This window comes from Aotus nancymaae, unplaced genomic scaffold (assembly GCF_030222135.1).
Source record: "Aotus nancymaae isolate 86718 unplaced genomic scaffold, 86718_ANA_hifiasm-v0.15.2.pri h1tg000002l, whole genome shotgun sequence".
NCBI lineage: Eukaryota > Metazoa > Chordata > Mammalia > Primates > Aotidae > Aotus > Aotus nancymaae.
In genome coordinates, this window is record NW_026988413.1 from 8,869,920 (window position 1) to 8,884,022 (window position 14,103).

The window sequence follows — 14,103 nt, forward strand, 5'->3', positions numbered from 1 at the left end:
TTCCTTCTGAAGGTTTAACAATGCACTGTTATCATTAACCAGTCTTTTACTACTAAACTTAAATGGCCAATTGAAACAAACAGTTCTGAGACCATTCTTCCTCCACCACTGATTCAGACTGAGGTGGCAGGTATTAGGGAATATATTCATGTAGCCTTCTGAGTTTTCTGGGCAGAGTTGGTGACATTGCCAGCTCCAGCAGCCTTCTTGTTCACTGCTTTAAGGATACCCATGACAACTGTCTGTCTCATATCACAAACAGCAAAGCGACCCAGAGGTGGATTGTCTGAGAAGCTCTCAACATGCATGGGCTTGCCAGGAACCATATCAACGATGGCAGCATCACCAGACTTCAAGAATTTAGGGCCATCTTCTAGCTTTTTACCAGAAGGGTGATCAATCTTTTCCTTCAGCTCAGCAACCTTGCATGCAACGTAAGCCGTGTGGCAATCCAGTACAGGGACATAGCCAGCGCTGATTTGACCTGGATGGTTCAGGGTAATCACCTGAGCAGTGAAACCAGCTGCTTCCATTGGTTGGTCGTTCTTGCTGTCACCAGCAATGTTGCCACGACGAACATCCTTGACAGACACATTCTTGACACTGAAGCCCACATTGTCCCCAGGAAGAGCTTCCCTCAAAGCTTCATGGTGCATTTCAGCAGATTTCACTTCAGTTGTAATGTTGACTGGAGCAAAGGTGACCACCATACCAGGTTTGAGGACACCAGTCTCCACTCGGTCAACAGGAACAGTACCGATACCACCAATTCTGTAGACCTCCTGGAGAGGCAGGCGCAAGGGCTTGTCAGTTGGACAAGTTGGTGGTAGGCTGCAGTCCAGAGCCTCAAGCAGTGGGTTCCACTGGTGTTGCCATCCTTGCAGGTGACTGTCTAACCCTTCAACCAAGGCATGTTAGCACCTCCAGCATGTTGTCACCATTCCAACCAGAAATTGACACCAATGCTACTGTGTCAGAGTTGTAGCCAATTTTCTTAATGTAAATGCTGACTTCCTTAACGATTTCCTCATGTCCCTTCTGGCTGTCCGGTGGCTCAGTGGAATCTATTTTGTTAACACCAACAATTAGTTGCTTCACACCCAGTGTGTAAGCCAGAAGGACGTGCTCTCTGGTCTGCCCATTCTCGGAGCTACCAGCTTCAAATTCACCAACACCAGAAGCAACAATCAGGACAGCACAGTCAGCCTGAGATGTCCCTGTAATCATGTTTTTGATGAAGACTCTGTGTCCTGGGGCATCAATGATAGTCTCCCACGTTCACGCTCGGCTTTCAGTTTATCCAAGACCCAGGCATACTTGAAGGAGCCCTTTCCCATCTCAGCAGCCTCCTTCTCCAATTTTTCAATGGTTCTTTTGTCACTGCCATCACATTTGTAGATAAGATGGCCAGTAGTGGTGGACTTGCCCGAATCTACGTGTCCAATGACGACAATGTGGATATGAGTCTTTTCCTTTCCAATTTTGGCTTTTAGGAGTAGTTTTCACGACACCTGTGTTCCAGCGGCAAACCTGTTGCGAAAAAGACTCAAATCAAATTTTTACTGTGGCCAATAAGTCCCAATAATCTTTTGAAATTAAAACAAGCACGGAAGTTTTATAAAGGAGACAAGATTTAAATGGATGGTTGAGGTAGGAGAAAGCATCACAACTCTGGCTCCTGGAGGGCCATTTCAGGCAGCGTCCAGACACTCAGGACGTGCATTCACTTTTCTCTGTACTCAAGGGCTCTGGTATAGAATATTTTCGAGGCCCTGGCCTCCAGCCAGCTAATCCCAGAGGCTTGTAAGTCTCCCAGCTCCCAGCAGAAGAGGGACAGGAGGTAGTTTCTCAGAGCCATGGCCCTGACCATCCCCATCTGCAATTTTCACTGAGGGATTCGAGGCAGGAACTTGGCACTGGCTCCATGGGAGAGACTCCAGGGCCAGCTGCAAGTTCTCCAGCACTTCACCACATCTAACAGCTGCAGGGTAACGCTCAGTGTGAGAGCACTCAGACAATGTAAGTGAAGTTAAGTTTGCAGACACCCCCTGGAGCCCAAGGATGCCTGCTGCAATGCCTGGCCAACTTCCACCATGCCTTTGTATCTGTCAGAATAGGCTAGGTTAAACTGTGGAACAAGCAACCCCAAAACCATGTGTCTTATTACAACAGAATCTCATGTTCATGCTGTAAGTAGCTCATCATGGGGTGGCTGGGGATTCTACTCAATGTCCCCTGCCTCCAGGATGCAGGCAAATACAGTACCCACCTCCTCAAATATTGCTGGGTTACCACAGTAGAGGGAAAGAAAAAACACTGGCCAGAAATTGTCACATGGTCCAATCCAGCCAGAAGAAACCAGGAAGTGCCATCCAGCCATGTTCCTCAAGGGAAGCCAGCTGGAAATATTTAGTGGCAGCAATGATTACCACAACCTTTTTGAAAACCCCAAGCCTAAACTTTTAGGCTGTGGTGCCTGGTCCCAAGGGAAAAGCTCAGGTTGAAGGGAGCACCTGGAAAAATAGAGGTACATCTGTTCTGCTGTACCTGCTGGAGTACAGGAAGCACCCACAGGGGTGCATGGATCGGTAGCCCCTACATCTACACAGTCTGTACGGAGTCTGAACCACACACTTCCTGCCTCCCCGATACGCGGAGGTGACATGTGGTCTCATGCTCAGCAGCCCTTCCAGGCTGTTTCTGGGTGTGCTGAAGATATGTTATGAGGTTTTTTTTCCAGGAATGCTCAGCAGGAAGGTGGAGACTGTAGGGGTTGCATGAGTATTAGAGCAGAGGTGGGGGGTGATTATTTGGACCATCATTTATCACACCACACAGAGCAATCAATTAAGACTTATACTAAATCATTACTTCATGTTGCCTAAACCTGTCTGGTATTAGGCACTGCGGGAGAGACAAGAGAAATAATACATAGCCCTTGCTCTCAGGGAACTCATAATCCAAGAGGTGAGTTAGGACACTGTCTATTACCTTGTATTATGATTTTTTTCTCAGTGCCAAACGAATGGTACCATAAATAAAAGTTACGAGAGTTGGGATAATGCAGAGCTTGCTGCAGGCATGATTGACAGGGAGAGACTTCATTGGAAGAATTAGGGCATAAGCTAGTCTGGGAAAGGTGTGAGAACTTTGGTGGGCAAAAGGAGAGGGGAAATGCACGAGGAAAGGCACAGGAGTGGAAACTCTCACGCCCGCTTTTGACACATGTGCACACAGGCTGACTCATAGTTAGAAATGGAGGGAAAAACTTTGGAAGCCTCATATTTCAATCCAAGGAGGTTTATCTTCACACTTTCTGCAGAGGCTGGAGGACTAGGTACCAGAGATGCTTTGCAATAGATCCCTGTCTTTGGAGGAGGACAGAGAAAGTCATCATTTCCCTAACTTGGCAGTCAGGAGAGCCCCACCTTCACCCTTACTTCAACCCGTACAAGGAACTTGTTAAAAAGAGATCTTCTTGTAAAATAAGTTTTCTCCACAATACTCAGGACGCATCCCAGAGACATTTTGATTCAGTAGATGTGAGATGGGATCCAGAAATCCATATCCTTCACAAGCTTCCCCAGAGACTGATGCAGCAGCTCTGAGAGCTAGGCTTGGAAATTACTACCTAGACATGGCCCTGGCACATCCGACTCAGCCTGTCAAAGTAGACTTTTTAAATTGCACACTAAAAAGTGTCTCTTATTTCTAATCACTGTATTTCTGTTGCAGGTGTACTCTCTGTCCATTTGACCCAACGCCTTAGAGCTGCCCTGGAATTTTTCTTTTTTTGAGACAGTGTCTTGCTCTGTTGCCCAGGCCGGAGTGCAGTGATGCGATCTCGGCTCACTGCAACCTTGGCCTCCCGGGTTAAAGCGATTCTTGTGCCTTGGCCTCCCAAGGAGTTGGGATTACAGGCCCCGCTAATTTTTTCTATTTTTAGTAGAGATGGGGTTTTGCCATGTTGCCCAGGCTGGTCTCAAACTCCTGAGCTCAGGCGATCCGCCCAAAGTGTTAGAATTACAGGTGTGAGCCCTGCCCCCAGCCCTAAAATGCTTTATATCTTCCTGTCTCGATTTTTTTTAGGCTGTCATCCAGCTCACACCCCTACTGCCACCCTCTGGTCTGAAATGCTCTCTGCCTATCAATATTGTGCCAGTCCTTCAAGATCCAGCTCAAATTTTACCTATTCTATAAGGTCTGCCTTGTTTGAAAAAGATTACAGATCTCTCACGTATTTTCTTCTCAGTGTGTGCTCGGCGGTTGGCTGGTTAGTCTCAGGGAATACACAGATGAGCAGTCGTGTTCCTTAAAGGCAATGCCCTCTGTAACCACGTGGGGGCCCGTCCAAGGCACCCTCCTTCCCCTGCTCTGGTTTGCCTCTTTAATTTAAATTTTTATTTTTCTCTCCTTGTTTAAAAATACTATCCTTGTTATGAAAAAATAAAAACATGAATTGGAAAAAATTAGAAAATGCATAAAAACGGCCTGTGGTCTATTAGGCCACTTAGGCCATGTTGATATATCAACTTAGGCCATGTTGATATATATGCTTCCAAACTTCAAAACTATAATTATACATCTACACAGTATATAACGCTACACATAATGTTATATATTGTTTTAAAACGCTAATTTGCTTTTTCTCTTAAAATATCATGAACATCTGTCCCTACCAAGACCTTCACCAAAATAATTTTAAATGATGGTATTGCATTCCACTGCTCATGCCATTTAAAAATCTTTACTATAATAAACACATTATAGAAAATGCTAAGTGGCGTCTACCGCGGTTCACCGAACTATATTATTATTGTTGGAAGTATTTATTCCATTTCAAACACAGATGGGCATGAGTACATCTGTCCCCCCGCAAATAGCCCAAACCTCCAGGTCCAGGACCTCGGAGGGCAGAAGCGATCGTGGGGTGCGCGGAGGGGGGCTGGGCCTCCCCGGGCGAGAGGGCCGTCCTGGCCGCGGTCACCCGGGGGACGCCCTGCCCGGAAGCCCCTGCTCGCCCGCTGGCGCAGCCAGGCTGGTCCCATGAAGAGGACCCTCTCGGTAACCGAGTCCCTTGGGCCGGGCCGAGGGGCCGGCGCAGTGACTCCCCTGGAGCTCGGCAGTCGGGCAGTGGTCGCGAGGACCGCCCATAGTCGCTGGGTCCTCCCGTCTGGTCCCGCGGGCGGGGCCGGGCGGGGCCGAACGGGGCGGGGCGGGGCGGGGCGGGGCGGGGCCGCGGGCGGGCGCCGCGCCTGCAGTTCGCCTCTCGGGCTGCAGGTGGGGCTGTGCGGCCGCGCTGCCTCCAGGAAGCCTCACGGGCCTTCGTCTGCCGGGCCGCAGCGCCGGCTCCCAGGATGCAGTGTGGACCCGCCGGGTGCTGACGGAGGCGACGCGACTGCGGGCGGCGCGGCGCAGGGGCGGCCAGCGAGGAGCGGCGGCGGAGGCAGGGCCGGGCGGGCGCCGCCTGTGGAGAGCACCGGGCGGCCGGGCCTGCGTGGGGCCGCGCGCGCGGCGGCGGCGGCGACGACTTCCTCCGGGCCGGGCGGGACAGGGCAGGACCATGGCCGAGGCGGTCGCGGCTCCGGTAAGGGCGACCCGCGCGCGCACGGACTCGCGGCCTGGGGGCCCCAGGCGGCCCGGGCCCGGCACACAGCGCCGCAGGCCCTGGGGAGGGGCTACGGGGGCCGGGCCGGACCACCGGGCCTGGGGCCCCCGCGAACTGGGCGCGGGGTCCGCCGGGGCCTACTGCGCCCGCCGGCCGGGCCCCCACTCCGGGCGGAGCCCAAGCGCTGGCGGACGGTTGTCCCCGCGGCGGGGCCGCCCCACGCCAAGTTCCTTGGGCCCTCCCGGGCTTCCTGCCCCCGCCCCAGCCGCTGTCCCCTCCTTCTGGATGCCCCCCAACCGCTGCTCTTTTCTCTGCCTGGCGCTCGGCCTGTGGGCCTGGTGGCACCTGGGAGGTGTCCGGCTTCGAATCCGCATACAACGACACCCACTACATGCCCAGCTCCCCCGGGTCGGCGCGGAAGGGAACATAGAGCCAGGCACTGCACCAAGCCCTGCTGAGGCGTTAGTATGTCCTCATAGCAAGCCCGTGGGGTGGGTACTGTTACCTCTGTCATACAAAAGAAAAACCTGGGGCCTAGAGAAGTTAACTTGCCCAGGATCGCACAGCTGGAAAGTGTGAAAAGACACACAGCGGCTCTGTGTTTAAGGACCGAGCAGACAGGTACGCGGGCAGTAATAGTGCAAAACAGAAAGGGTGAGTGCTGGCACCCAGGTGGAAGCTTGCACTGGGCTCCAGGGGTAGGAGCATCAGGGGGCCGCCTGGTACCGCTGCTCACCCCTCCTGGCCTGATGCTCTGCACCTCTGAGATTTGAGCCGGGCTTTTAGGGGAGGCTAGGATTTCATCAGGCCAAGCTAGACCCGTAGAGTTTTCAGGGAGGAAGGAGTGCCTGGGCAAAGGCGCAGAGAGACGGGACAGTGCAGGGTGTGGGACAGAAAGGAGTCCATGAGCCCGAAGAGGATGCTTTTGGTTTGGAGGCAGTGGGAGAGGAGGCTGCGGAGACTAGGAAGGGGCCTGCATGCTGGGACTTGATCCTGCGGATGGGCAGTGGGTGAGGGATCTGACTCCTCTTACCATCAGCTTCTCTCAGGCAAAGAGTTTCGGCTCCCCTGGCAGGAGTCTAAGGACAGTCCTACGTTTTCTAGCCACCAGTCAGAAGCTGGGCTGGAATGGGCAGCGCACAGTCGCCACCTCTCACCACATAGCGTGAAGGCCTCACACAGGGCTTCCTGGCCCCATCACAGTTGTAAGAAAACCGTGCATCCTGTTGTCCATGTGTAAAAGACGAGTATTTTCCTGATGAAGTAGTTTATGCAGAGGTCCCTTTCATGCCACACAAAGACTGTAATAATGCATTTGGAGGATGGGTAGGATTTCGGTGGATGGGGAGCTGGTGACCAGGTGCAAGGATACTTCTGGAGTAAACTCTTGGTGTCTGGGATCACGTGACAGGGATTGATCTGAGAAAGGAGAGGCGAGGGAAGGGACAGTGGCCTTAGGTGGAGGGCAGACTCAAGCCCAGAACCAAGTCGGCCCGCCCAGGTGCCTGTGGGACCACCTACTCTTTGAGAGCAAGACCCCCACCCACATCCGGGTTTTCGACTAGAAGCAGAACCTCCCAGCCTTGAAGACCCCTTAGCGTCCTACCTTCTTGGGGTCCTGCTTCCCTCCAAACATCCAGACAGGTTCTTAAGCACCGTCTTGGACAACTGTTTTTCTGCCTCTGCTGAAACTCTCTTTTTGTTTCTATTTTTTGAGGTGTCCATGCACGTTCTAGTTCTCAGTGACTTTCTCTAAGTGAATCCACACAGTTCCAGGTAGCCACTTCTTATTTTGGAAATAGTCATCAACCTTTTGTTGAGGAATTATTTTGCAGAATGTTGTAAGGAGGTGTTGATCCTCGGTCCCCAATATCAGGAGCTCCTCTCTGCCCTGTAGATGTGGGTGGCTCAAGCAGTCCAGCTCCCCACCCAAGGCAAATTGTGCCCATTCTTCCTTGTCCCAGCTGCCAGTCACTGATATGCCATGTGAACATTTCCAATGATAGAGAAGCCCATCGTCTTTAATTACGATGGCTGCTGTCCATATACAAGTCTAACTTTGTGGCATATGTCTGTTTTCCTGACCCGTCTGTAGGCATGTCACTGCCTCTGGTGTGGCTACGAACATGTCTGAGGCCATCATTTTAACCTTGAGGGGGGTGGGAATTGGGAACGAGAAAGAATCTTGTGGGGCTTATGCACTGTCAAAAAACCAAACTGGCCAATGGAGGTTTGCAGTCATGGGGATTTTAGCCTGTGGGGGAAGGGCAGATGGGGACCAAATGAGACTGTCCTGGGGGGAAGAGGAACTGGCCATTAGATTTTTATGTTTATTAAAAGGGGACATGAGATGCTTTAAAAAAAAAGAAAAGAAATTGAGCAATACTCTTGTTTGTGCTGTTTCAGTGAACCAGCTGTTTTTTTTGCTGGGTCATCATCAGTAGTCAGTTCCTGTGTAATCATGACGGGAGGGGCAGGCTGGGCTCTAGTAAATCTGCAGTTTACCATTTCTCCACTAAAATGCCCAGCAATGCTAAGTCACTGTTTACGTAGCAAAATTGCACTGGGTACCAACCATGTGTCAAGGACTGTGGTGTGAAAAGATGCAGTACCACGTTCAGGGAGCCCACAGTGTAGGCGTGGGGAGAAAATTACTGTGTAGGGTGGTAAGCACCATGATAAAGGTCTGCATTGTGCTGCAGAGGCCTGGAGCAAGGGCATCCACCCATACATAGACCTAAGATACCCAAGCAGTGATTGCCAACTTGACCCAGCCCAGCTCCCCTGTGCTTAGGGTAGAGGGGATCAATGAAGACAATAGGTGGAGTGAATGATGCCGGTTTCTCTTTTGTTTCTGAAAGATTTCTCCGTGGACAATGGCAGCCACAATTCAGGCCATGGAGAGGAAGATTGAATCACAGGCTGCTCGCCTACTTTCCCTAGAAGGTCGAACTGGGATGGCTGAGAAGAAGCTGGCTGACTGTGAGAAAACAGCCGTGGAGTTCGGGAACCAGCTGGAGGGCAAGTGGGCCGTGCTGGGGACCCTGCTGCAGGAGTACGGGCTGCTGCAGAGGCGGCTGGAGAACGTGGAGAACCTGCTGCGCAACAGGAACTTCTGGATCCTGCGGCTGCCCCCGGGCAGCAAGGGGGAGGCCCCCAAGGTAGCCCGGGGACGCCCTGGGGTGTGGGAGCCTGAGGGGCTGAGCCTGTGAGCGTGTGGGTGAATGAGTGCGACACTTGTGGTTTCAGGTGCCCGTGACCTTTGATGATGTGGCCGTGTATTTCTCCGAGCAGGAGTGGGGCAAGCTGGAGGACTGGCAGAAGGAGCTCTACAAGCATGTGATGAGGGGCAACTATGAGACGCTGGTCTCCCTGGGTAAGGCCTGACACTCATTTCTCTGTTAAATGGGATTTTGCAAGTCCTTGTACGTCTCTCTCCACGTGGTTGTTTTCGTGGCAGTGATATGTAAATCACCAGAAACGTTGTTGACCTTGCAAGTTGTTACATCCTATGAAAGATGAGCCCTGGGTGATGGAATCAAAAGCTCCCCTCTGTGTTGAGTTTCCCAGAATGGCAGGCTGGGAAAGGCGGTGGTGTCTCTTCTCCGCAGGCCCAGGGTGTGAACCTTTCTGTTGGTGCTGACTTGGAGCAGGGAAGGCCCCTCCCGCTCTCAGATCCAGTATGTAATCCACTCACACTTGAGAAAGACTCTTTCTTTCAGCCTTCTCCTACAGAGATGCGTGGCCCTTACAGCGACGTGCCTCGAGGTCAGTGGAGAACATGGGCAGACGGTGCTGCTTGCAGCAGACATTTTCTTCATGCCTCAAAACTCTGCTTCCCTCAGCCCCTGGGGCTACTGCTGCTCTCCTCGTTTGATCCTGCCCAGGAAGGGCCTGGACTCTGTTTCTTCCTGGGCTGATTTCCTCTTCCTGATGGTTTCTGTGTGACCCCGGAGCTGAGGGCAGTGAGGCCTGATAGAGAGGATGGGAGCAGGTGCAGTCGTGAGGTGACATTTCATCAGCACAAGCGTGCCGCTGTTTCACATGCACGCTCTGTGGCAGTTTCTTCACTCTGGCACTGCTGACATTTGGGACCGGGTGATTCTGTGTCGGGGCCATCCTCTGCATTGTAGGATGTTCAGCAGCAGCCCTGGCCTCTACCCCCCAGATGCCAGTCACCTCTCCCCAAGCCCTGGGCACAGCAGTCAGAATTGTGTCCAGACTTTGCCGAACGTCCCTGGGGAGCAAAATTGCCTGTGGCTGAGAGCTCCTGCTCTATGACAATCAAGAGGTTTCCTTTCTAGACCATTGTTGGTTTTCCGGGCTGACTGTCCCCAGCTCTGACTGGAACGAGGCAAAAACTAACCTTCTGTCTTTCCTCAGACTACGCCATCTCCAAGCCCGAGGTCCTCTCCCAGATTGAACAAGGGAAGGAGCCCTGCAGCTGGCGCCGCCCCGGCCCCAAGATTCCAGATGTTCCTGTGGACCCCAGTCCAGGTAAGGGCTGGGAGAAGGCCAGGGAGGCATCAGGTGATCTGCAGGAGAGAGACGCAAAGGCCAGGAACGGTGTGATCTTTCCAGAGAGAGCCGAGGAGACACATCAAGCTTACTTGTTTTTAGTCTGAGTTTTGTTATAGTGGAGTTTTAACCTCTGACTTACTCAGCTAATGCTCCAGAAACAAACACTTTCTATCAGGGAAACAGGTGGCAAACCTACTCTTTTAGGAAGAGACAAAGCCAGGGCACAGATGACGGGAGGGAGAGGAGGACACTGAGAGGGAAGGCAGGAGAATAGTCGACTCTTGAAGAACACAGGGGCCAGAGGCGACAGACCCCAATCCCACGCAGCCCAAGGTCTATGTCTAACTTTTGACTCTCCAGAAAGTTAACTGCTAATAGTCTCCTGTTGACCAGAAGCCTTAATGATACTATGTACAGTCAATAACACATATTTTATATGTCCTAGTTACTATGTATTGTATACTTAAAATAAGCTACAGAAAAATGATTAGGAAAATAAGGAAAAGGAAATATGTTTACTACTCATTAAGTGGAAGTGGGTCATCATAACGTCATCATCCTCAGCGTCATCTTCAGACTGAGTAGGCTGAGGAGGGAGAGAAGGGGTTGTTCTTGCTGTCTCAGGGGTGGCAGAGGCAGAAGAAAATCCACTTGTAGCTGGGCACAGTGGCTCACACCTGTAATCCCAGCACGTTGGGAGGCCGAGGCGGGTGGATCACGAGGTCAAGAGATCGAGACCATCCTGGTCAACACGGTGAAACCCCGTCTCTACCAAAAATACAAAAAAAATTAGCTGGGCATGGTGGTGCACGCCTGTAATCCCAGCTACTCCGGAGGCTGAGGCAGGAGAATTGCCTGAACCCAGGAGGCGGAGGTTGCGGTGACCCGAGATCGCGCCATTGCACTCCAGCCTGGGTAACAAGAGCGAAACTCCATCTTGGGGGGGGAAAAAAAAAAAAGAAAATCCACTTGTAAGTGGGCCTCCGTAGTTCAAACCCATGTTGTTCAAGGGTCAGCTGTATATTGAAGATAACATTAATTCAAAGCTTTACAGTCAGACTTGCCTCTGAAAACCAACCTGAATTTAAAGCAGTAGCAGTTGTAGAACATACACCCATTGGTCAGCCATATGGTTCGGTTGATTAGAAGCACACATTTATTTAAGGTGAATCTGGTTACCAGATATCAGTGTCTCAGATTTCCCTGGAGCTACTCCTCACCTTTGAAAGTTAAGAGAAAGACAGGTGGACACAGGAGAGAAACGAAATTCCTAAAGTGAAGTGAAGACCTGCTGGTTCATTTGACCAGGGAGACCACATGTCTGGCAGGCTGGACCCCTGATTCCTCCAGAAGATCCACCCTTGACCGTCCCACCTGCCTTGGTTTTCCCTTTCGTCTGACACTGAGAAAGGTGGTGTTACGCAGGGGCCTCCTGTGCTCCACTTGTGTGAAATTAAACGCGTCTCCCATGTTTGTCATCTCATATCAATTAGATTGGCACTTTCCTAAGGGCAGAAGCATGTTCCGAGCTGGCCGCTTTGCCAGTCGTCATCAGGACATTCGCAGTTGAGTTCCACAGATGCATTTTGAGAATCTTCTAGGTGTCAAGGACAGTGCTGAGCACTAGAGGACAGAAAGATGGCTGAGAACAGATAGCGTCAGGCTGGAAAAGAGGGTTACAACCCAGGCGAGTTGAGCCTCCTAGCCTGAGTGGGAGGTTCTGAGTGGGTGGGTTTTGTTGTGTTTACACTGTGTGTGGAGGCTTCCGTTGCTTCCACACCATCATTAAATGAGTAAAGACGTCCCCCAAATTATGTTGGTTGCTGGTAAGACCCCCGCCACACTCTGTCTGCATCGTACAATGTTCAGCAGCATCCGTGGTCTCTACCCACCAGTAAACAAGATGAGTAGAGACAAACTCCACTGTCCACCTTGAGCCTTTTGGCAGGGATCCTGTGTGGCCTTTATCCCTGTCCTCTTTGTCCAAGAAGCCAGGAATACAGCTCATCCCTCACCACATTTGGCCTGGCCCATCCCCTTGTGAGACCTCACCTCCCCTTCTCACCTCCTGCATACCCCTCCACTGAGCCTTATGGGACTCAGGGCTCAGCAGACCTGCCAGGTCCTGAGTGTTCCCTGCTTGGACTGAGCTCCAGGGAACCGCAGCCGTCCTCCTCTTCCCTGCCTCCCTCAGCCTGGGCCTACTGGGGACAGGGTCCTCACCCCTCATGATTGCACCTCTGCCACCCTCACTTCCTCTCCAGAGACCCTGCCTCTGGGTCTCATTTCTCGTATTTTTGCTGCCTCTGTAGACCTTCCCTCTCTTGTCCTTCTTCCTGCTCTCAGTCATGGCCATGGCAGCCTCCATGTGGATAGTTCTGTGCCCCCTTCCCCTGCCCCATGGCCATCCATGACTGTGATGACAGTGACTGCACCCTCCTCCCCGACCCTATCCATCTCCAGCACACCAATCCCCGGCCGCCTCCCACCACCCCTCCAGTTCCCTGTCTGGTGTCCTGATTCCAGCAGTTTTCCAGCCCTTCAAGACCTGCAGGCCATCGATCTTGCTGCCTTTTCACTGCCCTTGCTCATCTCCCTCCATGCCCACCATTGTGTTCCCTGCTTGCACACAGCCTCAGTGCCCTTCCCTTCTGTTGTTCATTGCACCCACCTGGTGAAATCCATCGGTGCTCTGCACCTGCAGCCAAGCAGCTGCACTTGGCTGCTGGTGTCATGTGACATCCACGACCAGCGACTTCAGTGGGCGCTCTGCCACACAGTCACACTGTGTCTGCCTAGCCCAGGGGCCAGCAAACTGTGGCTGAGGACCAATCCTAGCTTATCTGTTTCTGTATGGAGCACAGTTAAGAATGGTTTTATATTTTAACCCCCCTTTTTTAATTAAAGAGAAATACACCACTCACACAGCCCTCACCACGCCATCTGCCTGCACCTGTGTGCCCTTCTCTGCCTTCACTCCTGTGACTGCTAAACTGTCATCCCTCTAGCCAAAGCCCCCCTTTAACCTGGCACCAGATCCTACCTCATGCCACCTTCTCAAGGGCAATCCTGCCTTGACCCCTACCCCTCCAGCCACTGTCCGCTTCTCTGCTCCCTTTTGTGTCAGAGCCCTTTGGGGACATCTGCACTTCCTGTCTCCTGCCCCTTCTCTCCCACTCTGTTACCCCTTGCACCAAAACCTCTCCAACCTCCGTTACCAAGACCCTTTATGGTGCTGAATGGTCTGTCTTCTTACTTGGCCTCGTCCCCTCCACTCTGCCGCCCAGGCTCATTGTCTCTTGCTGAGGTTGCCGCCAGCCCCTCTGCTCCTGCCCTGATCCCCCAGAGTCTCATCTCAGCCCAGCAGAGAGTGATCCTTTTTAGGCCCAAGTGCTGGCTTTCCATCTGACCCGCACCATTGGCTCCCATCCTCCACTTTTCTCTCACTTTTTGCCCAGCTGCACCATCCCCAGTGCTGTACCCTCTGCCCTGTGCAGGGCCTTCACAGTGCCCTCTGCTGGGAGTGCTCCTCAGGCAGTTCCCACCTGCAGGCCTTTCCCATCACTGGCACTGCAGCCTCTCCCGACCCAGGACTCCAGGCCTCCTTTCCTGCTTTGGGTCTTCCTGTCAGACGGCGTCATATAATGTATATGCTTCCTATTTATAGATTCATCGTATGTCAGGTCTCCCCCATTAGAATGTCAGTTTCAAAAGTACAAAAATTTGTATCTGTTTTCTTCACATAATCATTCTAGGAACTTAGAATATTGCCTGGCACAGAGCAGGAATTCAATAACTATTTGCTGAATGTATGCTGTGTTTCAAAATTTAAAATGTGTGTCTGTGTGTGTGTGTGAAATAATGTATTTCTGATACTGTTTAAATCCCTTTTTAAATCTCCCAGGCCTCCCTAGGGCAACCTCATGTCCTGAATTTTCTGTTTATTCTTTCTATCCACATTTAAAAACATCTAC

General features: G+C 52.0%; 1 protein-coding gene and 1 pseudogene across 4 annotated transcripts in view; one reads left to right on the forward strand and one right to left on the reverse strand.

The window, feature by feature from the left end:
- LOC105711048 (elongation factor 1-alpha 1-like) lies at positions 1-7,692 on the reverse strand (annotated as a pseudogene).
- Positions 5,531-14,103, forward strand: part of ZNF746 (zinc finger protein 746) — a 23,527-nt gene continuing 14,954 nt past the window's right edge. For 2 of the 4 annotated variants that reach the window (XM_064372346.1, XM_064372351.1), the window contains exons 1-4: positions 5,531-5,587; positions 8,470-8,769; positions 8,858-8,984; positions 9,992-10,105. In XM_064372346.1, coding sequence (XP_064228416.1) covers positions 5,564-5,587; positions 8,470-8,769; positions 8,858-8,984; positions 9,992-10,105 — 565 coding nt within the window. In that variant the 5' untranslated portion in view covers positions 5,531-5,563. The remainder of the gene's footprint in view (positions 5,588-8,469; positions 8,770-8,857; positions 8,985-9,991; positions 10,106-14,103) is intronic. The other 2 variants (XM_064372360.1, XM_064372363.1) reach the window with 1 other exon arrangement.